A 26,860-nucleotide genomic window follows, 5' to 3' on the forward strand; every position below is an offset into this window, starting at 1 on the left:
GTGATGGTTTTACTACAACAACGTTCACCCAAAATACTCAAATATTAATTTCAAAATGCGACATCGTTGTAACATAACAGTCATAACTTTGGAGAAATTAGAATCCTTTACCCATCATGCATTGCCCCTCCCCCAAATTAGTTTAAAATATGTTTTATCTGAACTGGTCTGGTCTGGAGGAAAGTTTGATTGCTGTTCAAGCAATCAAATCGGCCTCCAGCCAGTGAACGAAGGCTTTAAATGACTCATGACTGAGTAACAAATTGATAAAGCCTACCGTTTCGGGGCACTCCATAAAATTACCGTATGTTCTGCCGTATGTTAATAAAGCATGAATCAAAATGAACAGAATGGGAAGGAAGCAGGTACTATACTTTCGTTCAAATTTGTGTTTTGGCAGCCCCATATGGAACCTCGATCCCCGATCGGAGCTATGAAGTGTCTTGCTTTTTGGCTATAGCCGCCCTATGTTAGACCAAACATTTAGACTCTCGAGGTTTTTTGTGAGTCTAAATGTTTGGGCTAAGCCTATGTTACGCGTTGCCTGGTCAATAGAAATCCACCATCCATTCCATGAGTATTTTGATTAAAAATTACAGTATTAAGATAACGGGTCAGAGCAGACACAATCGCTAGTAGTTTATGAGGGATTTCTTAATATCTCGAATGAATTATGTTACTAAATTCGGCATTCATTTCCCTTTTCCGTCAGCTTGAATTGGGTAAAAAGCATGTCTTCCGTCACCAGCCCCGGTAGCTCGCCGTGATCGTATAGTGGTTAGTACTCTGCGTTGTGGCCGCAGCAACCCCGGTTCGAATCCGGGTCACGGCATTGCGAGACAATGTCACGGCACAAGGGCTGTCTTTTGGTTCATGTGCTTTCAATTTACAACAAATATCTTTATTCGTTTGATCCCACGAGACATGTTAAGAAATTCCGGCAACATTTTAATAGATTTCGCTGCGATAATAATGGAGATTTGGCTTTCTATCGTGTGAACGTTTCATCCATAGCCTTAACCAACAGACAGGGGGCACTAGCCACTTAACAAACACACAAAAGCACATTATACAAGCTAGGTTATTATAACAATTTAATTGTGCTTTGTAGTAGTGGATAACACAACTGTGACTATTGTTGGTAGCGCGCCGTGACGATGTAGTTGACGCTCACTCATCGACACGATAACAAATAGAAATTTTGAGACAATCGTTGCAGACTGTGGAAGCTTATTTGTTTTTAAATTCGTCGGATTGACACAAATAACATTAACAGGTCCATTTCACTTTAAGATATGTCATGTATTTATTTATTTACTTGATTTTTCTTGTGCCAGCTTCTAAAAGCTCTTTTGAGAATGTGCTGCCTGGCCCGAATGATCCGAATCGTGGCGTCACTCAGAACTTGGAGTAATGTTGCATATTAAGTGGCCAGAAATGCCCATCATCCCCGTTGGTTCTCATTGACGTCAGTTTTCAGGGGGAACCGCCCTCTTGCTCAAGTTGCATCGGTGAATGGTGAATGATAATCCATCGCTCGGCTACACAACACAAGGGTGAACTGCCCCTGGATCTGGATGCGGGTATCATTTGACTCTTCTCTTTTGCATAGGCCGCCAGTGCACGAAGACTTTATGGGACGGCAGTGCTCCGCGAATCGGCAGTTGCATCCGAAGCTGCAGCTCGTTTTTCAGATAGGAAAATGAGGTCATTGTGACATTACTTAGATGCTGTGTTCAGTTTATTGTTCTGGTCCTAGACGCAGACCAGTCATTCCGAGAAGATGTTGAGCCGATTTATGAGTGGCAGCATCAGGAATCTTGAGAGAGAATACAACTGTACCGTCAGACTCCTGGATGATACGGAATATACGTGCACAATTCAGGTTAGTCACCTGTTCCATTATACTCTTCGACAGCAGCGCAATTCCCATTTCCCACCCCAGAGCATAGTGGTGCAAATGCAGTTTCTGACCTCAAAGCGCGCAGCGAGTGTTTAAGCAATCATACACATTACACACAGTGCAAGCATGCAGACCAAGACTGGTCTCGTCTCTGTCATGGTATAGTGCTTCTGCCTGGGCACTCATACAGGGAGAAAGATGTATTCGCTGTTTGACATAATAGGCCTGTTGTCTACTCTACAGGAATTCAATTCGGATTTCCCAGGGCCAGTATGACACATTATCACGACAATCCTCCACTAAAAGGGGTGTTGGGTACATGCAATGCATCACGCATCATGAAGGATCAGCGGGACAGACAGGGCATGACACCTCACACCTGCACATCAAAGTTGACAGGGTGCAACATGCATTCATGTAGGCAGCTAAGCCAGGCACAGAGCTATTGAGGTCTGCACATAGCATCAGGTGGAAACGATACATGCTTTTTACATGGCATTTGCTTGTTTGTTACACTTTGACAAGTTTGGATTGCAGGGTTACAGCTTTACTTGTTACAGGCCTTGTTTGTTATACACATTTACATGAATTGTAACATGGATTTGAAAAGACAAGTTGATAAAGGAAGAAAGTAAATTTGGTATACATAGAGAGACACTCTTTTATAGCGATCATTTACACTCAGTATAGTTTCATGCCAGCTCATGCCATTTCGCCAGCCTCTTGCATCAATAATGCACATAAGCTATCCTATTGCTGCACTGGGAGAATGAGTATCATCAATGCCACACCATGGCTCCTCATTGGCATGTAAACGTTGCCAAAATACAGCCAGGTGTATTGATAAAAGACCTTGATAGATGATTATTGATATTAATCATGATAGTGCTTGATGTTTGTTTTCATATGTAGACTTCAGCAGTAGGGAAATAAATGTATATGTATTATGTTGCATATGATATTAAACACAGAAGGATCAAGGCCTTGTGATTAAATCATGTTATTTCTTCCTTTTGTCTCTCCACTTCAAGACTTGCTTTTGACAACTCCTTTGCCTTGCTTTGGCCACAGCCTTCAAAAGCAGGTGATCATCACATTCATTTCAAGATATTAAGAGCCTTTCTGCAGGATGCAAAGTTGTGGGGAAACAAAGGGATCTTCCACACGCACAGACACATAAGAACCGCTTTTCAAGTAAGACCTGTCACTGTCAGGGAGACATTAAACGCATCGAGAGAGCCACCTGTGTGCAACAAGGAAACATGAAGCAACCATTTGTGCTCACAGTCTCACATGCTTTGATATCTACTTTCAGTCTGCTGTACTGCATTTGAACCACTGTCAACCTTTGGGGGTACGGAATACTGTCAGTGCTGTAGGAACGTGACTGTGTGCTCAGGTTGTAAACAGACCTGTGTCTGTGCGTTAAGGATGAGCTTAAGCCGAGGCTGGAGTGAATCCATCAGGAATGTGAAGCCAGCAGGTGTGCTGTTTGCAGCAGTGTCGTGTGGTTTGGTTAGCTGACGTCACCAGACTGGAGGCAGAGGAGGGGAGTGATAGAGCAGAAATGCTGCCGTTACTGTCTGGCATCCAGTATGTCTAACCTGGGCCTTAGGAGGTAATTGGTGTCCCCACCTATACCAGCTATACCAGTGCTATACTGTACATTTGGCCAGAGATTGTGTCTCTGATTTTGTGTCTTTGCCCTTCCCTGCCATTCTGCACAGCCTAGCCAAAAGACCAACCACAATTCCAGGACACCTAGACTGGGGTTATTATCAGTAATAGGCATAACTAGGTCATTCTCCCTCTCTACCACTCAGTCTCACTGTCTGTCTTTCTCCGTCTTCCCCTCTATCTTCCCCTTTGTCTCCCTCCTCTTTATATCCTGTTCCCACAATGCCATAACGTGAAAATCTATCCCCAATGGACCTGTGTCCATTACACTTTCATCTTTCCCTAAAATGGTTATTAATGGCTCTCTAAATTCAGACTAGCCCCCGGCTTAAGGCTGTCCTGCTTCCTCTGACACCCAACCAGGTAGGCTACCAACAGCTTTGTCCTGATTACCCCAGTCTGTAAAGGTCTCTGTAGCTTACCTTAAGGAATCTTAAAAACAAACTTGGGTGTTGAGAATTCGATTCAAATTCAGATCAGTATCAGAATCAGTATACCACGGCATACACATAAAACAACCCAAGTTATCACAATATACTACTTTTCAAGCTGTCAGAACTCTGTCTTACTCTAGCTCTGTTCCATAGCGCTATGTTACTATCAACTTCCGCCGCTCGCATGAATGCAGACCAGCCTCTACTCTTTAGTGTAAATGAAAAGAACGTTTTTGCTACTCACCAAAACAAAGGCGGGTTGCGTCAATAGAAAGACTACTTTCCTTAGTGGAAGCACTCTGAGCCCCCCCACCACACGTATAAACTGTACTTTTTGGCCAAAAAGGGATTTTGTTTCCACCGGAAAAAATACATTTTTTGGTTACTCCGCTGCGCCCTCTACTGATATTGCCCAGAGAACTGCCTCATAGAGAATATTTTTCCTCCGGTGAAAAAAAAATCCCTTTTTGGCCAAAAAGTACCGTTTATACGTGTGGTGGGGGGCTCAGAGTGCGTCCACTAAGGAAAGTAGTCTTTCTATTGACACAACCCGCCTTTGTTTTGGTGAGTAGCAAAAACGTTCTTTTTATTTTCGCCAAAGAGGAGAGGCTGGTCTGATTTCGATTTGAGATTTAAAATTGTAAGTCCCATAGCCTTGTACTGCGCAGGGCAGAATCGTAGAAGCAGTAGAAGGTTATGGATCAGAGCTAGTCTTACTCTATGGCTCTGATCACGACTAGGTGGCGAACTGTCATCTACATTTAATGGGTAGATGTTATGTTAGTCAGGTTTTTACCTGACAAAAACATGAACTATCAAATATCCACCAATTCGAAGAAGGGGCGGGGCTAAGTTACACCCATGAAGGACTCAAAACCATGTCCGATGACACCACCTACAAGTCTGTATGACCACACACACACACACACACACACACACACACACACACACACACACACACACACACACACACACACACACACACACACACACACACACACACACAGGCGAAGGGGATATTCCCCAGGCCCCAAAGATTGACAGCTCAGGCCCCCCTTAAAAAAAATACCCCTCCGCGCAGTGACCGTAAATGACCACTTCAGACTAAAATCCTCAACGTGGCTCAGCATACCTGAGGCAATGCATATAAATACTGTAGGCTCACAGGTTGCATTTAAAAAAACAAATCGAAATATAGCTCAGTTCCAAATGGAGCTAATCGACAGTGGTGGAAAAAGTACAAAAATATTTTACTTAAGTAAAATACTGATTCTCTACTTGAAAATTACTTAAGTAAAAGTACAAAGTGCCCATTAAGAAAGTTACTTAAGTAAAAGTATAAAAGTACCTCAAATAAAATGTACTTAAGTACAAAAATTTACCCGGCGTAAAATGTACTTAAGTATAAAAGTAAAAATTACAAAGTACAAGTACAAAGTACAAAATACAAAATTATTTTCAAAATGAATACAAAGAAATGAATTTCCAAAATTGTCATCCTGTCAAAAGTGGCTTTATTCCAAAAAATACTGAAAATACAGAACCCCCAACAGCATACATCGTGTTGGGAAAGTTCTTTTTTTTAGGAACTATAGTTCAGTTCACAGTTCAACATTTTTTAAATGAACTAGTTCCGTTCATAGTTCATCATTCCAAATTTTGAAAAATGAACTATTATAGTTCTTTTTCGTTCTTTTTTTGCTTTAATTTTTATATATTTTTTACATTTTACAAAAATTGCTCTTTTGCAATGTGAAATGCCACCGAATTATTTTTCCTTCTCTATATGGGCTTTTGCATGCTTTTATTGTGAAGGCAAAAGTTTCTGAACGTTCTCAGAGCCTGCATCTCCGCATGCTGGGGTTGGCTGATCTACAAGCTCACAACGTGTCCGGACGCGACGAGTTGTGAGCTTGTATATCAGCTATTTTCAGCACGGAACACTTTGTACGGCGAAGAATAAATTAGGCTTCACTGTGGAAGAGAGATGTCTTTTGTTGGCCGTTCGTGGCGATATTATGGACACGTACCTCCTCGAAGCGATAATAACCAACTAAGCTATTGGAAGCTATTTTTCGTGGCACATTATGTGTGTACAACAACAAGTTCCCTCAGTGTTTGTGTTAGGAGTTGGGACAGTGTCTGCTGTCTGTCAGCGTGCATGATCATCATGCAGTAGCTAGATGCGCGCTCCAGTGACGGCTGAGAAAGATTAGTTAATTTGTGTCGGATAGGGACTTATTGGTTGGTTTTCCGCTAAATATTAAGGCATGTTTAATGCATCCATGTTGAATGCGTGTGACAAAACAACACAGTGTGTGCGTCTTGCCGTCTTCAAAGCAGGCCAGGCAGCAGAACACAACTCCGCCCCCTATTATCTGAGAGTGGAGCAGCCCTGTTCAATTCTCAACTGCGCATTCCTCCAGTAAGACAAATATAAGATTTTATTATTTAATTTGTAGCGAGTAACGAGGTGTCCGATTTTAAATATAGCGCATTAAAAGTACGATTTTTTCCTTGTAAATGTAACGAAGTAAAAGTAAAAATACAGCAAAAGAAAAGTAGTCAATAAAAGTACAAATTCTCCAAACTTGTACTTAAGTACAGTAACGAAGTAATTGTACTTCGTTATTTTCCACCACTGCTAATCGAAATACTGTAGGCTGCTACTCACATGTAGTTCTGCCTGCCGTCTGTGGTGGTGACTGGGACAGCTTCGGGTTTTGGAAAAGTTGAATAAGTAGTCTCATCATTGAGTGGTGCAACCACTCCTATAGACAGCTATGTGTGTGTCCCTGTGTCCGAGAACGGAAATCACATATTGTCACCACCAAGTGTCACTGTTGTGCAGCCTAACAGACCGAGGCCAGGGAGGAGAGCTTGTACAGTACAGTACAGTACAGTACAGTACAGTACAGTACAGTACAGTGTACAACTCACTTCAGACGGGTCTGATTTTTTTCAATTCAAGTGGCCATTTTATTTTTAAGTGGTGCAACCAAGGATCAGCAATGTCTGTCCCTATGTATGTATGTATGTCTGTCTAGGGTACCAACAGGTGCAAAAGTGGCACTGTTGAGCTAGAAAGAGTGTTGCCTGCTAATTAATGTGGAGCGAGCGTGCATGCAAGAGACAGAGAGGGAGGGAGGGAGGGAGAGAGAATACCAAAGATAATAGAACATGCACATCCACTCTAGCCCAGGTGCTGGACAAATGGCAGTACAAGAGGAAGAAAGAGTCCGTAACACTGGTAGGAAAAACTCAGCTCCACTGGTTTATTGATTAAACGTTTCGATCACTGGAATTTCTCATTTCCTGAAGAAGATCCCAGTGATCGAAACCTTGAATCAATAAACCAGTGGAGCCGAGTTTTTCCTACCAGTGTTGTGGTCTATTTCTTCCAGAGAGAATACCACACTCTTACTTGTGAGAGAGAGTGTTGTCTGCTAATTCCCCTACACGGTAACTCTGTTATTTCTCAACGTTTCGGACGCGGGGAAGCTCACCAGAACCGGAAGTGGGTCTGGAAGTTCCGGGGACGGCCCGGGTGTGATTTTTAATAGCCTATAACAAACAAAAAAAACACTGAAGACCAAACTGACAAAAAACTATAGCCCATAGGCACCCGCTTTGCAGCGAGATCAAAGCGTGTCGCCACTCTCTTACTATTCCACTTGGCCTGATTCTTGCAGCCTCCCTTTTATACTAGGTGAGGTGAAACCATACCAAGAACACAGATCTAATTGGTAACCAGTAGTACTAACCACTTAACTCAAACCCATGAGTTGATTTGCACAATTCTATACGGTTTTACTAAACCCATTCCAAATCCATGAATACATTTCAGGCACCACGTCATTAACATTATAGCACAAGAGCTCTTGGAACATAAAACAGACACCTCCTACTCCATAGCACTTGGTACCTTCCCCCACTCAATCAAGAGGAAATAAATAGTACTGCACAAATAGTACTGCAGGAGAGACAGGTGCCAAACAATCATACTAAACACAATTCACAATCAACAGAAATGCTGTTAAAACCCATGCACCAGCTTTGTGTCCTTTTATAATTCATTGTTGGTACAAATGATAAAATAAGAATAACATGCAACACTAATGTCCTCCAACACTTAATTCATGAAATGTGCTATGTAAATCAAGTTTGACACAATGCTTCACTCTAATGAATTGTAGAGCTTTTCCTCTATATTTGTATGATGAAGAAGAACCTCATTATAGTACTGCCCTTCAGAGTTAGCTGCAGTCCAGCTGTAGTTTCATGCAAGTCCCTGCCATCTTTGCCTCAGGCCTCTTTCAACGTGATGCTGCTGTGCCTGGTGTAAGGAGTTCAAACGCTCATCACATTCCCTGGGACACATCTGAATAGCAGGTCATGTCCAAATGGAGGGATCTAGCCACTTTCAACTTAGCGTCCTTATTTTGGGCATGTCATTAAAGGAGCACTTCAAACATTTTAAACCTTATAATTGGTCCTCGCTCAGTCATGCTCATCATAAGATTTCAACTGAAATAGTCAGTTTTCACTCAAAAGGGTTGATGATGTCATAATTATGTCCATGTGTGGTCCAGCCCTGACCAACACTGCACAAATCAGTGTGACAGGCCCACTAATCACCCTTACCAATACTTAATTGGAATATATTTTTGCTTGTTAAAAATCATAATTTTATTGAAATGTGTAAAACAAGACGTGAATGTCTTCATAAAATAAATATATACTTTTTAAATTAATAGTGTTACTGTAAACTATAGTATTTTAGTAAACCTTTAGTGGGTCAGTGCCATTTGAACATGCTCATCCAAGTGAGGACCAAGTTGAAAATGGTGGTCAGATTGGATGTGTTCAGGGATACCTCTACACACAAACCTGGGACCTTCCATTTCCCTCTCTACCCATTCAGCTATGGCTGGCCAAACAAAAGACACGCGAGATCTATAAACTCACAACATGATATTATAGATTATCAATATTTATATTTTTATTCTTTGTAATAAATATTCTCTGCTGGTTAGTTTGTTTATGTGAACTGATCCCCAAGTTTCTCCGGTCAGAGAGAGTATATGTGACACCAAGGTATATTTAAACAGAATAGTAGTTTATGGTCTTCAGTGAGCCATGGTTTCTACAAGCAAGATATAAGAAATGGAATACATATTAACTATAGCATGACAATAAAGGACCATATGAATGACAAGTAAATCAAATATAGCTCAGAACATATGGCAACAGATGTGTATAAACAGGTACACTGGGCATTCATACACTAGAACATATGTGAACAATCATGGTATGGCAAAGTGATCAACATAGAATACATCAGGTCAATACAGAACATAAAGGCTTACATTGGTAAAGGACGCACAGCTGCAGAGAAGTGAGTGGTGTTGTAGGGTAGAGCGCTGCAGGTTCTGCATTGCATGTTGCCTGTGTGAAGGCTGGAGACTGTGTGAGGGCTGTGGAGTGAGTGATGGCATATATAGGGCACACCTAAACTGTGATTGGTCATTGAGTTGAGTGGTGTGATGGCAAACACCTGTGTCATTGTGGATGCAGGGAATGGGAAATGTCCACCAGAGGCTGCCATTCTGACAGCATGGATATAATTCACAACACTTTGAATATTTATTTCGTTGCTCGCCAAAATTAACACCTCAAGTGGCACAATGTGACAAAACTATTACTTTTGGTGAGTTGCACAGTTCTGATTCTTGATTCCTGATTCCTGATTCTGAAGCACAATTCACCCTTATTACAATTAGGTACTGTCAGTTGCATTCGTTTTGACCCTGAGCCCTCTTTACACAGCTTGTGTTTGCTGTCCTCTGAGTTTGAACTCTCATCAGCGTTTGCATATGGCTATACCATGAGAACCCTTTTGTTGCACAGTGGCATCCTCAGATTCTAATATTTGACCAGATCTCCATTGTTACCAAATGGCTCAATATCTCACCTTTTGGTAGCGCATAGGATAGATGGAGAGAAAGGAAGAGTGGGGTGCAGGGTGATCATGGCCTCAATACTCCTGCAGTTGGTCTTGGCAAGTATTTTAGTCTGAGGCACATGATCACGCCAGGTAAGGCCAAGGATGCGCTGCAGGCATCCAATATGGAAGCGCTCCAGGGCCTTGATGTGACAGCTGTATGTGGTCCATGCTTCACAGCTGTAGAGGAGGGTGGTGATGCAGACAGCCTGGTAAACAGAAACCTTGGTGTGCAGATGGAGTTTGTTGTTCTGGAAGACCCGTGTTGTGTATTTTCCTGTGGATCCGTACCTTATTTTCCTAATGTAAAATGAACAACAAATGAGCTCTGATTCCCAGGCAAAGTCCTTCTTTATTCAATCAAGGCATCTCCCATAGTTACATCAGGTTACAAGCATAGCAAAGTCATCTTTTCCATCGTATAGCAGCACATTCAGGCCAGGGTGAGCCTGACCGTCCTGGTCTCCTCCATTTTCCAACTAACCAGCCTCCCTCAGTCTCCCAAAACCATCACTTTATACCTCCACCTCATGCCGTGTGTGTGTGTGTGTGTGTGTGTGTGTGTGTGTGTGTGTGTGTGTGTGTGTGTGTGTGTCAGGGGAAACAGCTAATCAAAGACCCCCAACTGTGACAGTCCCTGTAGTACTCATAAAAATGCATGGAGACAAACTGTATAGCCTCCTACCCTAAAGAATGGCTCCTCTGTCCCTTATCAGTCAAACAGGAAGGCCTAAAGCCCCAGGTGGTCTAGTTAGACAATAGCCTAGGTATTTTATCAGCTGCTATGAGCCAAACCAAGACCCTACCTACAGATAGCCTTTGGACATCCACTTTGGTGAGACCTGCAGAAGTCAAAGCTATTATGACTAAACAAGTAGATATGAATATGCTATATGATTCAAATACACCACACCCGTCTCCGTAATCTCCCTCTCTTGGATTTCACTGTCAATGCTGCAGTCAGGATACTGACCAGGTATTTGAATGTTATTGTTATTGTTAGTGGCTTGTGGTCAATGGTGAAGGCAGTTCACCCAGTGAAGGCAGTTCGCTCCAGTACTGGAGCTCCATTGGCAGACCACTTCCGTCTTGGTGTTGACACACACACACACACACACACACACACACACACACACACACACACACACACACACACACACACACACACACACACACACACACACACACACACGATGGATTTCTTTTCATTTTTTATAATCGATTAAATCGATTAGTTCGATTAACTTATGCACCCCTAGTATAAAACCACCCTTTCCAAAATCAGGCAAAGCGTGAACGGTTTTTAGGAGGGCTTGTTCTTCTCTTCCTCAAGGGTGCTCCTTTCTCTGTCTCCTAGGTGATAAAGCAACTAGGAGTTGGGTGGGTGGGCATACATTTAAACAATAGTGCCAAGGTCTCAGCTGTTGCTACGGTGACTCCACAGTTACTTTGCCAAAATGTGAGATCACTCCCAGTCGGGATATCCCCTCGCAAAAGCCTCTACAAAAGGCCCTGGCCGTTAGCTGTCAGAGAGTAGAACCTGTACGCACACATAAGAGGATCATTTACTCCCCGAATGCCATTGAAGTGTACTGGTGATGAGGTGGCTGATGCCACACCCACCCAAATTGGTACCTCCCCATGACTGGCCCCTGTATAGGGCATAGCAGTGGGCGTGGTTTTCTGGGTCCACTGAAAAATCCCTAGTTAATTTTTACCTGGCATCTCCCTTAGAGATAGGGTGAGAAGTTCAGTCACACGAGAGAGACTCGGAATAGAGTCTCTCTTCTTTTGCTTCTTCGCCTCAAAAGTAGCCAGCTTAGGTGGTTTGGGCATCTGGTTAGGTCCTTGAGGCATGTCCCACTGGGAGGAGACCCCGGGGCAGACCAAGGCACAGTTGGATGAAACGCATCGACTCACTGGCCTTGGAACGTCTCGGGATCCCGCAGGAGGAAGTCACTAATGTTGCTCTGGAGAGGGAAGTCTGAGAGCTGTTGCCCCCGCGACCCGACTACGGATAAGCAGTTGAAGATGGATGGATGGATGGATTCTTCCCATAGAGATTAACAAAACTATTTATATAAATTATTGTAAGCCTATAGAATTTCGAATATTTTACATTAAAATTAAAAAAACTATAAAATTGCTGTGTGAGTTCTGGCGAGACTCTGTGCCACGTAAACTAAAACATTATGCAAAAATGTGGCTATTAAGATAATTATGAATCATTCATTTGATCTCGCAAGACTCAAGAGAGTGCATTTCTCAACCACGGCCCATACAGGACCGGACCATATAGATAAAGAAAGAGAAAGTTTTACAGCATAATTATTATGCAATATTCATATCATATTCATATTAAAATCATATACATTCGACATTTGAAATCATTCGAAAATTGTTGGAATACATGTGGTGTTTTAAAAGGAATATTTGAATATATTTTTTGGCCAATTCTGGCAGCACTACGGGTATAACAGGCAGTTCTGGACAACCGCCTAACCGACCGACTCGACACCATGCACTGAACTCCTTCGGGCCGTCTGCTAATTTTGTTGGTCAGTCGAACGGTTCTCGAGATATGTGTCGAATTAGAGTTGTACGTACACAGATTCTGTACATTTATTGTAAGATGACCACGGAAACATGCCCTCACGTTTTTTTGTGTTATCCTTTTTAGCATTGCATTGCTTGCTGGACAATGTTTAGAAAATATGGTCGATGCAATGAATAGATAGTGTTGTTCAACTGGAGTCAGGTTACTTTCCAGCCAGTCTCACTGCCTTATACAAGGCATGTTTCTCTTCATCTCTCTCTCTCTCTCTCTCTCTCTCTCTCTCTCTCTCTCTCTCTCTTTTTTAAGATTAGTTTTTTTTGCTTTTCTGCCTTTATTGATAGTTTCAAGTGGAGATTGACAGGAAAGACGGAGAGAGAGAAGGGGAGAGACATGCAGCAGAGGTCGTCATGAACGGGACTCGAACACGCGACACGCTGTCAGGCCAGAGCCTATATGTGGCATGTGCCTTGACTGCTAGGCCAGCAGGCACCCGAACTCTTGCTCTCTCTTTATCTAAGCCAGTCTCTGTCTCCCATTCTTAAATGGTTCTTTAAAAGGCTATATTGTTGCACAAAGAACCATCACCTACTAAAGAACCATTTTATTTAGTCAATGGTGTTCCTCATATGGTTCTAGTCTAGAGAACCATTTTTGTCATAGTTATTGGGTCCTCAAAGAATCATCCATTAACCACTTAAACCATGTATTAATAGGCAAAACGTCACATAAAATAGCGGATCTATGTACCGGACCAAGTACAGACCACTGGGAGACACTGTTCGATGAAGTATAGGTTTAAGTGGTTAAAAAAACCCAAAAATTGTTCTTCTATAACACTTTCGGTTCCAGTTGGCACCTTTACTTTTCTCTGTCGGATATAGGAGTCTGGGTGCCGTGTCATTAGTTCAACGGCTCATTGTTCCGACGGTGTGTTGGTCCGACTTGCGTAAACGTAACCGCACGTGGAAGCCACGGGTTAGACTTAACTGGCCACGGGTGAGTCTTACTCTTAACCGGCCATTTATGTCAGACTAACGGGATGTCAGAGTTATGGGCAGTCCCCGGAGTGTGTCTGTCTGCTCAACCCTGTCCCAGCTCAGAAAGGTTCAAAACAGTGTCTGCAGTCCGGCAGTGTCTGCTTGCGAGTTTGTGTGTTCGCGCTAAGAACTCATGGCGGCTGCCATACTGTTGCTATTCTGCGTATCAATGATTAAAATGTGTGCTAGGCATGAATATTTCATGGGGTGCTTGTGTTTATGTCTCTTATTGTTTTGTGTAAAAGCACTTTAAGTTGCCTTGTTGTTGAAATGTGCTTTACAAATAAACCTGCCTTGCTTTATCATAGCGCTGCACTGGGTGTTTGTTTGAGTTAGTGTCTGCAAATGTCTCACATTGCCTCAGCATCTATGTCTGTCTGTGTGGCGTGCACGTGGCAGTGTGTGAATGTGTGTGGGCAGGAGGATGGACAGAAGGCAGGCACTCTGTGCATCGATAGCAGTCTGCTGCTGTCCACCATTGTGTTGTCTGGGCTGTGTTGTGTGATGGAGGAAAACAGAAGAAGGCCAGGGGTTACGCTCCAGCTGGGGGCGTGAAATCAGCTCCCCCCCCCCCACTCTTTGCAAACTGGGGAAATCCATCCCATGCCGTACGTAATGGATGCAGGGCTGAGGGGAGGAGAGTGTAGTAGTGGGGTTCACGATCCTATTACGGTATTACCCCTTGCATAGCTTGTTTCACGCCAACGCTTGTTGTGTAAAGGAGATAGCCTCCGGCCATGGTAATGCAAACAGATTGATTGTTGGTGATGTTTAAGTGCTTCAGTAGTCACATAAATTACTTGACATGGTGCGGTGGAGTCCTGGAAGCTAGCTGGCTGGCTTGACTGCATCACACGGGGAAATTTTGGTTGAGTCCCAGCAGTGATTTGAGCCTGATACGATATTTGAGAGAGAATGCTTCCTTCATGGTGGTAGGGAGAAATAGGGAATCGATTCATGTTTCCACAGATGGATTTACTATAAATGGCGGGACATGAATAAATGCTTTGAAAACATGTGGACCCCAAATTAAGTGTTATGTCTCCATTCCTTTTTGCGGCATTTTTCCCCAGGGTGAAAAATCTGAAATACAATGACAAAAATGACTTTTCTTTTGTCATGTTGGGGGGCAGTGAGGCACAATAAACAAAATGATAAAGAAAAGATTCAGATTTTGAAAATGTGTTATTTGTTATACAGTAACTGATGAAGGCTGGATAGCTGAAATGTCTGGCATATGGAACAATAAAATAAAGATAGCTGAACAGTTTATTATGAGCACCAGAGTGGTCAGATCGTGGTGGTAAAATACTGTAGCTGTGATTTGTCCAGTTTCACTTGACATGGAATCTTACTTGTTGGTCTGAGGTTCTATGGGCAGGAATTCATTAGCCTACAGGTAAACAAAACTAATTTAAAAACGGGTCTAAATTCTAAAACACCTGACAGTTTTTGTTTTTAATGACCAAATTGCAGGGATTTGAAATTCGTATCTATGTATCATTTTGCTTCATCTATTGCACAGCCCTGACTGGGTGTGCCCTTTTGGACATGAGAAGCTCTACTGGACAGATGTCATAGATCTACTAAACATACCACCCGGAGGCATAAGCTCTCCTCCTCCCTCACTCCATCCCTCTGCTCCTGTTTGTCTGTGAGGCTTTCAGGGCTCTGTCGTGTGAGAGAATTCAGTTTTGTCTGGCTGTCTACTTCAAGTCCCTGCTGCCTAATAAGAAAACATGGGGATATGCTGGTACCACTACACTACTGACGGCTGCAGCACTGGCCGAGTTGTTGATTTAAAATTTGGATGCAGATTTAAAATTACTAATGTACAAGTAAAATTATGAATAACTATACCAGTATAGTAGTATGATATAGTTAAATAAAAAAATGTGTTTAGAACATGACCACATATGTCCACAACAGTGTTGTGAACAAGTCATAGAGCATCTGAAGTGCACTTACTCAAGAATTGGTACATTGATCTTCTGTGTGAAGTATCGCTGGTTCTGTCCAGGCCAAATGTGGCTTTGGGTTGGATATTAATCCTAATCTGGGGGTCATCAGAGCACAGTGTCAGCAGCATGAGATCAAACAAGCAGACGTCTTATTAATTTGCTCTCGCTATCTCTTTACACTGCGGTCCTAGTTGTATCTGTATTCTGTCCATGTCTGCTCCAGGCCACCTTACTCTCAGACTCTCTCTATCTCTCTCTCTCTCTCTCTCTCTCTCTCTCTCTATCTTGGTTTCGTGACTTGCAGCCAGGGTTTCCTGAGTTAATGATCACTGACACTCCACAGCTCTCTCCTCCCTCCACCGTTGTTATACAACGCAGCATTGATCACAGACACCGTCTGTTTATTTCCTGGGTAGACCGTACCGCCCCATCTTAGCTCCCTGACACCCACCCTCAATTCTGTGGAATTGACTCATCTGTGAGGGCTTTGGCGTGACTACTGCACTGATGAAAGGAGAAGAAACAAACTCAAATTACAGACAATCCTGGAGGTGGCATCAATTGATGGCAACAGGAAGTATTTTATTCATATCTGTCCATCGTGACTCAACCTACACTGTGGCTGCTCCATTGAAGTCTTTTCTAGGGTTGATCTTGTCGCCTGTAAATGTTGACTCAGCAGAATTATTCAATGAAAAATCTTGGTTCACAGTTCATGTCCTTTTTGAGAGGATTAGGCTCTAAATGATTGGAACAATTTTCTCCATGAATGAATGTAACTTAATTAAGACGGATTCTTTTGTTTGTCATTTGCGTATGACAGGTTATAAAAGGAAACTTAACAGAATGCCTTCTTTCACATTATAGAGCTGGTATACTGCAAGACCCTCTAGTGAGTGGTCTGAAGTATATAGTCACAGTTTTTAATTACAGATAGTTTTCTCAACTGCATGTCTATTGTTTTAAACGAACGAAAAAGAAAACGCAGCCTTCATCTTTTATGATTCATCACTGTCATTGGTCGATTAATGGCAAAGGAACAAAACTCCTCTACTTCAGAGTAGGCTACAGAACCTTGGCCCCTGCTTTCCTCTCGATATACTGAAATTAACATCTGCTGAATCCAGCAAAATGTGCTTTTCAGATTCAGCCGTTTACCACAGGTATCTGAGGCGGCCTTATGAGAGCAGCCAGCCACCGAGGAAAACCATCTGCATGCATACAAACAAACAAGTGTCTGGTTCAGGGAAGCAGAATACCCTGCCTGTAATTGTACAGATGGGTCTGTGAGTCTGTGAAGAGGCCACTTGAGCTGAGCAGAGTAAGAGGTTGTTCTCTAATATATCTCACTCTCGCTCCGCTTCCCTGTCCTTTATCTCTAAAGTTCGTAAAACGGATGTGTGTGTGTGCGTACGTGGTGTGTATTTCAACTCTGTTGTATTGTTTGACTTTATTTGGCAAGCATTAAAATAAATGTGTCAAAAGTGTGGAAATGTCAAAACAAAATTGTGTAGCCCTAATTGAAAATTTAAATTTAAATAGCAATATTATTTATTGTATAAGAAAGGCTTTAATAATAAATCGAATTCATTTTTTTGGCAGTTTTGGCAATATGTTTTTCTCTCTCATACCAGTTCCTGATTCCCAGTGTATTTTAGTCTCTTGTCACTTGCTGCTAACACCTACAGTCGGTCCTAGAGAGAGCTGTGCACACACAGACTACCATGTAGATATTAAAGCATCCTGTTCGGCTATGGATCGCAGAACTAGCCAGATCTCACTGCCTCTCGCAAAGGACACGGAAAGTGAGTGTTGGGCAGAGTAACCTGATAATTTAATTTGTAGAGAATGTGAGAGAGAGGGAGCAAGACAATATAGATTTTCACAAATCTTTCACAACAGTTGATTACTCCTTAAGATTTTATTCAAATATCACACAAATCGGTATTCGGTACACATGATCTCTATAGTCATGTGATCAAGACAGGTCTGTTTGATTTCTCATATTCCATCCTGATTGCCTACGATTCGCTTCAAAAGTTTTCAGGAGTGGCTCGTTTTGTACAAAATGCCGTGAATCATAAACACAGCGTCCGATAGCGGTGAAACTAGGCTAAGGAAGAAATCCCACTTGACATTTTTCCAAAAATGCTCCTATTCTGGTGGAGACCTGTGCCCTGAGGGGCACTTTTTCTAGTTTTTCACTGTTCTCTCTTTGTGTCCGTGCATGTATACTTCTGTGTGTGCGTGCACACGTGTGTTTAGTATATGCAGTGTTATATGTGTTTGGTATATATGCCTCATCATCCTTGTGTCTGGATGAGTTAGATTTATTTATTCTGCCTTACATCCGTCTTCCTACGATCATTGGTGATTGGAAAGCTCCTGTTGTTTCCCCATGCATCTGCGCATCCCAGATTGCACCAGGAGCTTCCCATTAATTCAGTCAGTCTCTTCTCTCTCCTCCTTTGTCTGTGCTTCAGCGTCATGGTCAGACGAGATGAGTGTCTCTGGAGAGGAGACAAAGGAAAACAAAGGGGACAACAAGCTCAAGCCATGACCGACAGCACTGTAGAATGCTCCAAGTGTACAAATGGAACCAAATGGACTGCTGTGAACTGTCCAACAGTTACGGTCAATTTGCTTTAAATTAGGGCTGGGAAATAACAATATTATATTGATATTGTGATATGAGACTAGATATCGTCTGGGATTTTGGATATTGTACCAATATCGTGATATGGCATAAGTATTGTCTTTTCCTGGTTTTAATCACTTCAAACAGTACAGTAGACTTAGAACATATATTTATTATATTGAAATACTTGCTGTGTGACTCTAAACATGTTGTCAAATAGTCTGCAGGTTTAAGCCTTTTTGTGTGACATAATTATGTCCCTAGAAAATGCTTTAAAGGATGCATATTAAAAGGCAGAAGTGTTTTCACTGAACAGTGGTCTCCCCCCTAATCTTTTTCCTTTTTTAACTTCACATAATGAGCTTCTCTGTTAAATTGTATCTCTATTAATAGCCTTTGTTGTTGGCACAAAGCTTAGTACAGACAGACAGAGACAGCACTCACTCTGTGTCTCTCACTCTCTCTCTCACTCTCTTTCTCACTCTCACACACACACACACACACACACACACACACACACACACACACACACACACACACACACACACACACACACACACACACACACACACACACACACACACACACACACACACACACACACACACACACACACTCCTCTCTCTTATGCATATAGTCCTTAATGCTATCACCAGGAGGAGGGAGGACCAGAGTATACCCTCTGCCTGTGTTTACCTACACGCCTCACTGCCTGAATGCATGCCGGACTCAAAGGCCTCCCGCCGTTCTTTTTGCGTCCAAGATTGCCACACACAGGTTTATGTCAAGATTTAAATTACACATTTTGAGCTTTGATTAAAAGTGATTTGTGTGCAGACATTGTAAAATGTGCTGTGAGTGTGTGTTAAACGTGTCTAACAGGTGTGTGTGTATGTGTGTGTGTGTGTGTGTGTGTGTGTGTGTGTGTGTGTGTGTGTGTGTGTGTGTGTGTGTGTGTGCGTGTGTGTGTGCGTGTGCGTGTCTCTAGGGGTGTTTACATTATGACTGACTGAACACAGCCTCATGTCCCCAGAGGAGCCAGATGCTCGGCCTCTCCTCAGCTCTCAAATATAAAAACAGGATGCTGCTCTCATAGCTTCACGGAAATCACACGCTGTGTTCATGATTTGAGTAATTCTGTTCAAAATGGACCAATCCTGCAAACTTGGGGGTGGAATATGGAAGATCGGACAGATCTGTGTTGAGCACGACTATAGAGATAGTGTGTGCTGAGCACATGACTAGAGATAGTGTGTGCTGAGCACATGACTAGAGAGATAGTGTGTGCTGAGCACATGACGTGTGTGCGGATTACATGACTATAGAGATAGTGTGTGTTGAGCACATGACTATAGAGATAGTGTGTGTTGAGCACATGACTATAGAGATAGTGTGTGTTGAGCACATGACTATAGAGATAGTGTGTGTTGAGCACATGACTATAGAGATAGTGTGTGTTGAGCACATGACTATAGAGATAGTGTGTGTTGAGCACATGACTATAGAGATAGTGTGTGTTGAGCACATGACTATAGAGATAGTGTGTGTTGAGCACATGACTATAGAGATAGTGTGTGCTGAGCACATGACTATAGAGATAGTGTGTGTTGAGCACATGACTATAGAGATAGTGTGTGTTGAGCACATGACTATAGAGATAGTGTGTGCTGATTTGCGTGATAAAATCAACCAATCAAAAGAATAAATGTCATTCCGGCCAATCACTTTTGGAGGCTTCACTATTGTGCGCAGTTTGGCTTTCCCTCTTCAAGTTCTCTCCCGTGGGCCGGCATCGCTAAAGACTTAATGAGCGTTATCCTTGTGCACAGATATTAGCTGTGCACAGACAGACAGATGCACACACACACGGATGGAAGGACGGACGGATGCAAAACAGAACATACTCTCTCCCTATGCCTTCGGCCTAGTGGAGACAAAACAAATACACCAGATGCTTGACATGGTGCAGATAATACAATAGCAAAGAACGGCACACACTGCATAGTTGATCCATTTAAGTATTTAATTATTGATACAACAATAACCTGTTAACTTTCTTGTCAAATATGATATATGATTGACAATAAATAAATTAATATATACAGTATAGAAAAAAGACACAAAATGATATCTCTCTTTCTCATTTACCTTTGTTTGTAAAGTGTATATCTGTGGCATAAGGTAACATCATTGCAATCAGTCTGGAGACAATCAACATCAACGTTCTTGTCTTGTTCTAAACAAAAGGCATCAGGCAGCACTTATTGTGTGCTTTGACAGGCGAGCTGCGTAGGTTCCATCCTACTCTTCCCCAGGGGAAGAATGATTTTTGCCTTGAGTACGCACAGGGAAAAAAGAGCCTATTCAGAAAAGCTTATTCAACACTTTTGTTATGCAATTGTGCGATAGCAAATGCGTGTATTTATATAAATTGTCTTTCCTGTTTTCACACTGGTGATGTGTAATTGCTGTGTTGCTACTGAGGTGATTTTACCTCTGCTGCAATAAATAATTTATAATCTTCATGCAGTACCTGAAATTAGATATTGAACTTCAGTTCCACATGGCTTTTGCATAATTATGGTTTGTATTGTAACTGTAGTTTCATTTAGGAGATAACTGTTCGATACTTAGGTTAGGCCTGACATGATGTGATAATCATTAAGTTATGAGGCAGTAGTAGAAAAGCTCTAAATCTAAATTGCAAATGTAATATATTTCCCCATCCTATAAGACTGCTATGGGAGCTGCCCTAATTGAAATTCAATGTGAGTAGATGGGTCCTATCAATACAGAGATCAATGGCTTCTCTGCAGGCTGTGGGAGATCTGGGGATACTGTTGATGCTGCACTGTGGTCTAGTTTGTGACTGGTGAGTTGAGCTATTCTTAGTTCTGGTGTAGGTATAGAGAGCAGTGTTTTTGTAGGAAAGGCCAACCGCAAATCTTTTCATATTTCATTGTATTTATGAATTTTACTGTGTCTGTCTGTCTGTCTGTCTGTCTGTCTGTCCGCTCTAGTTTATATATAAATTGCAGAAACCTTGTCTGTGTGTCTGTCTGTCTAGTTACTTCAAATCTGGTGTGTCGCTGATGACCCAGGGATGGTTTGTGACTTTCTGCCGAAATTCGGAATTCGTGCACAAGACTCCTGTAGAGCCACACTGTAAAAATATCCCAACCTTTTTATTAGTGCAGTTTAGGCAACTCTATATGGTGGGGTGGTGACTGACAGACCTTGATTCTCATGTGTTCTCAGCATTGGATTTGGCACCAGGGCAGTTTTCTCCCACTTGGGTGAATTGCTTAAGTTTTGTGGCATCATCATCTGACTACCACTGGCTGCTGCAGGTGCTCCTGAGAGGCCTCCTGGTAGAGGAGGAATTAGCGGTCCTTCTATTATTAACGACGATGATGGACAGAAGATTGGCAGCAGAGCTTTATGGAAAGCCCTCTGGAGTGCCCTTCATGATGTTTTAGACATCCCATAATAGCCCTCTCCTCAGGTGGGAACTGCCTCAGGCTCAGACAGCTGCTGCAGGCCCATTGCTGCTGTGTAGAGCTAATTGTAATGCCACTCGTGAGTGATGAGCACCTATGGAGTTGGTTGAAGACACATGGAAAATCAATGGTGGGTATTATTTCAGATTACATTATTAACCACCACCAGCAGTACATAATGGCCCTAAGAGGTTTCACCTGTATTTAAGGTATCAAACAAGGTATATTCCTAACTTTATTGTGTGTACAATATAGCTTTAAAGACAGAGCTATAAGCAGTGATTATTAAATTGGAACAACAACCGCATGGGTATGACAGCCACCACTCAGCCCCTAGGGAAATTATGGGAAAGTGAGAAAGTACCTTGCTATTAGTCTAGCATGATAAATAGGTACCCGCATGGCTTTTCCCCCCTTTTTTCTTAGGTCCCTAATGGTCTTTTTCTTTTTTTTCTTTTTTCTCATGTTGCCATGGTCAAATAATTACCCATGGGGTTAATTTGGTGGCCAGATCAACTGGCGAAATATTGTCTTTCATAACTCCTGAACTATACAACATACAAATTAACCCAAATCAAAAGGCCATTGACTACTATGGTACAACAACTCTTAATTGGTGAAAAACACACAATATACATTTTAGTATTTAGTTTTGCATGGGTGGAAATCACACTAACTGATGACAATCTGATCATACTACTGTAGTTAATTGAAAGCAAAACTATCAAAAGTATCATCCATCTCATCTTCAATCTCCACCTCATCACCATGACTGACGAGTGATGACTAGAGCCTGATCGTTTGTGTCCAATGCCAATCTCGATTTTAGAGAGTCTAAGACCACTGATTAGGATATTGACCCATATCTGCCAGTGGAGGATGCAAAAGCGCAAATCACTTTCATCTTCTTGCGGTTCGACTATTGCAATCCACTTTTTTTCTGGCAAGCTCATCACTCAGTGTGTCAGTGGCTAACTCTCACTCCTTTTTGGGGTGAAAAACAAAAGTTAACGCACATCATTGTTGTCTGGGAGATTTGCCATCGACCAACTAATAAAATTCCAGCTGAGAGAATTAAAAATAAAAAAGATTTAACAAAGAAAAAATGATTCACAGTAGGCAGTGATCACCCCATGTGCACATGTGCACTCACTTTTTTTTTTACTCTTGCTTTTTGTGCTTTCCTGTAAATGTTGATTTAGTATATTTAACAATAGGTAGAGTCTGTGTGGTTCCTTATTGAAGTGTGTTCAGGTGACGGGTAGTCTGTGTGGTTCCCTTTAAATGTAGATACGTAGGCCTAATACATTTTTGAATAGGTCTAGAGTCGACTCTAGTGTTTAGTTCGTTCTATTTTATTGTATTGTTTTAATTTAGGTCTTGCCTCCTTTGTCCTTGATGATGTTTTTGATCTTATTGTTTTAAATCTTTTTAATATTGTGTTATTTTTCTTTTGTTGATCTCTTTTTTATGTAAATGCCGTCAAGAAAGTAAATGCCATGTGGGTTCATGGGGACCTATTTCTCTATTATTTACAGATTTAGCTAAAACGTCTATTATATTGCCTGCTGTCTCACACATCTTATGAATTGCCGTTTGACTGAGTCATTCTTGAACACAAGCTCTCCAAAGTGAAAGGTGGGCAAGATATCAATGTTTGAGTGTCTGCCACTGCTGTATACTTCAGAGAACTTTGCAGTAATTAGTAGCCGACTCTCAGGAGACTGTCGGCCACACTTCGCAGTCAATACTTTACTACCCACTTCATTCACTCACAATTATGTGTGGCATAACTGAGCTGAGTGAGTATACAGATTATGTACATGCAATGTATGGCGCTCACCGATATCATATTGGTTGTTCCTCGATCCTTGTGTTCCTCGCTTTATAATGTTGAACATAGCCTGGTCAAATGAGAATGGATCTCACCCTCTCACTGTGTTAACATCTGTCTTGTTTCTTTTGCCGTGGCAATGGTGGCGCGTTTACCGAATCAGATCTCTGCAATGTCTGTCAGTGCAGACACTTTGAGTCATTGTTGGTACCTCAATCAGGCTGTGTGACATTACTGTGGCCCTTCAGAACACTGATAGTGCTCACTGTGGTAGAAGGTGATTTGTGTTGGAATAATCTGCTCTCTTTTCCATTTAACCTGTGTGCATTTTGTTATGAGCGGCTGCTTGCAGTTGTCAGTAATAGGCTAACACCCACATTGCTATTTTGATATTTGCATCTTGGCACTGGAGCAAAATTATAACCCCTTTCTTTATAAAGTACTATACAAGTTATTCTACATTCAAAATAGCACAATATCCTCACAATACACACTCTCCCTCCAGACTACATAAGTCGTTTGACACCAGCATGTTTCCTTGGCCCCATTCATACTGTGATAGATTTATTCTTCTTCTGTGATTATATACATGCTGAACTTGTATTTGTCCCTGAGGATGAAGCTTAGCAGATTGCTCTGCTCTACTTTTCCACTTTGCCTCACTGTGGCTGGTTTTGTTTTTCAACCTGACTGACTGATCCACCCTCGTAACAATATACTGTAAACAAACCAGATATGATGGCTTCTCTCTGTTGTGTGAGTCATTCAAATCTCTAAGGACAAACTTGCCAAAGCTAATAATTGCAGGTGAAACACCAAATAAGTAAGAAATTTGCACAACAAGCTATCTTGCTATAAGGCGGAGATCAAGAACGCACTGTGGAGATAATTCATGTTCATGGTGCTCGTGGTATCACTTAAATAATAACGATTATTATTATGTTTATTGATCGCTACAGTGAAGACCCACAGGAAAGGTGGAGGGAGAGGCAGGGAGAGACATGCAGCAAAGGTCGCCGTGAACGGGACTCAAACACCCAACGCGCTGTCAGGCCAGAGCCTATATGTGGCATGGACCACTATAGGCCAGAGGGCGCCCCGGGCCGACCCAATGGTTTAATAAAAAGATGTGGATATCGGTGAATCATTTGTTACTTGTATATATGTACAAGGAGGGACATATTTGAGGGAGTTCTACACTGCTCTGTAAATGTTAGTGTACTGGGTGCATGCCCGTTTGGTTATACATAATGGGCCTTATTTTCGTCAGTGCTAATCCCCTTATCCTTAAACTTCTTTTTGCCTTTATTACTATTTTGAAAAACATATTAAGATTGCTCAACTAGCCGGTGGTCCTCAGACTTAATATCGACAGTCTCTATGACATATGATCGATGACGTATCTCTATGATGTCATAGATGTGGAAAGTCTGCATTTGAAGTATAAATTAATCCTTAGCAGTGAGCCTTTACTTTTCTACATGCAACGTGAAAGTTTCTTTCTTTTGTTTTGTGGACTATGAACAAGCTCCCCTGCCTTTCTGCTCTTCTCGTGTTGTGCTTCTATGGATGTTTATATCTCCATGTGTCTGCATGCAAACAAGAGCCAGAAACTCCAGACTGGCGAATGACATTAAAAAACATTCGTAATGGAATACAAAAAATTGAAGACTATATCAACACTGCACTTGACTTGTTTGGTGGCGATGATGGGTTATGTCAATACAAATGTAGTGATGGTTCTAAGCCAGCACCACGTCCTAACTACAAGACTCCACCCCCAAATGGATGTGGATCCACACTCTTTGGAGTTCAGTTTGACATAGGCATCCCAGCCATGACCACATGTTGCAAGCAGCACGACCACTGCTATGGTACTTGCAGTCGTCAGAAAAAGGACTGTGATGAGGAGTTCCAGGGCTGTCTGGAGACCATATGTCAAGATGTGAAAAGGACTTTAGGATTGGACCATAGTGTCCAAGTGTGCGAGTCAACTGTGACCCTGCTTTTTGATGCCGTCATGCACCTGGGCTGCAAACCCTACCTGGACAGCCAGCGAGAGTCCTGTATGTGTCAGTACGCAGAGAAGGAATTATGAAGAACTCCAGGCAGGAGATGTGTAACATGGCATTACACAGTACAGGGGCAAAGATAATGAAATATAAATTCTTCAAACTCTTTCAAACTCAGTTGATGTTCTCAGGGATAGGTGCTCGGCTGGTAACTGCTAGACAGCTATGTGTTCAGCAGGATTATCTTTTAGACAGAAAGAGGCCATTTGAGTATTTCCTACAGAGCACAATGACTCAGATGTGATAGGTAAGATAGCAACATGTTTAAAAAGAAAATACTGTCAGACCTTTACTCCAATTAATAAAAAAAGACTAAACAAAAACTACCCAGTTGCTGTCGGTGCGTGCACACCACTGTTAATTTAACATAATTATACAAGTGTGCATTTATAGCCTAAAGTAATAGCCTACTGTAAACATAATTTTTTGTAGCAACCAAGTCAGTATAGTAGCATGATACATTGCCATTAAAGGTATATTCAGTGATTTCACTTAATTCAAATATCACTTATTTTTTTGTTTTGTTGTGATAATCCTCCCAACTATAGAGTGTGCTGACCATATAAGGAGTTCCTCCCTGTCCCCAGTGAGCCCCTGGGGCGTTTTTGGTCTTTCGTCTTCATCCAATCAGGATGAGAGGGGCTTTCCACCAATCATGATCGAGCAGAGGCAGGCCTTGGTGTGCTTGCTGTTGGCCTGTTGCACTTCCCCCCACTGCAGAGCGTACTGTGCATGTATGCATCTTGCTACCGGGGCGGGCCTGGGGGTTTTCCAAATCACCCAAATCACTGAATGCTCCTTTAATGGTATTTATTAACCTTCAAAATAATAATAATGCCTTCTGTACGTCATTCTGGCTCAAGCGTACTTGCTAACTTTCAATAAGAAATAGTGTTTTATAGTGTTTAGAGAAGTCCATAAACACATGTGGAATTCTTCTAAAAAATATGTATACGAGCGAAAGATTATATAAAAAAGTAACTTGTTTAACTGAAAAAGGTACAAAGTATGTTAAGAAAGGGATGTTAGCCCTGTGACCTATCCTGAGTGAATGGCTGCTGACTTCTCTGTATTTACAGCTCACAGTGCTTGTAAAAGACCAAAGGACAGATTCATTGTGGGGAATTGAAGCCTGTGGTAGAAAATCCACTTGTTCTGGTATACTGTAATTGGTGCCCGAGGAGCACAGCATTAGTGCATTCTGTTAATCCAGCACAGTTTGGGCTATTAGGCCATGCAGGGC

The 26,860-nt window shown here is 42.0% G+C and overlaps 2 protein-coding genes across 3 annotated transcripts in view; both read left to right on the forward strand.

The window, feature by feature from the left end:
- Nucleotides 1-1,774: 1,774 nt before the first annotated feature.
- frmd5a (FERM domain containing 5a) overlaps nucleotides 1,775-26,860 on the forward strand; it is a gene marked incomplete at its 5' end in the record, with an annotated part of 80,501 nt that continues 55,415 nt past the window's right edge. Inside the window, one exon of one of the 2 annotated variants that reach the window (XM_080762519.1) lies at nucleotides 1,775-1,885. In XM_080762519.1, the coding sequence (XP_080618645.1) occupies nucleotides 1,784-1,885 (102 nt within the window). The remainder of the gene's footprint in view (nucleotides 1,886-26,860) is intronic. The other variant, XM_080762520.1, reaches the window with a different exon arrangement.
- LOC308313839 (group XIIA secretory phospholipase A2-like) lies at nucleotides 25,065-25,643 on the forward strand (the record flags this gene model as incomplete). Its single annotated transcript, XM_080761167.1, has 1 exon — nucleotides 25,065-25,643. The coding sequence occupies one exon, from the start codon at nucleotides 25,065-25,067 to the stop codon at nucleotides 25,641-25,643; it is 579 nt and encodes a 192-aa protein (XP_080617293.1).

The sequence above is a fragment of the Protomyctophum bolini genome, assembly GCF_963924005.1.
Source record: "Protomyctophum bolini genome assembly, chromosome: 4".
Taxonomy (NCBI): Eukaryota; Metazoa; Chordata; class Actinopteri; order Myctophiformes; family Myctophidae; genus Protomyctophum; species Protomyctophum bolini.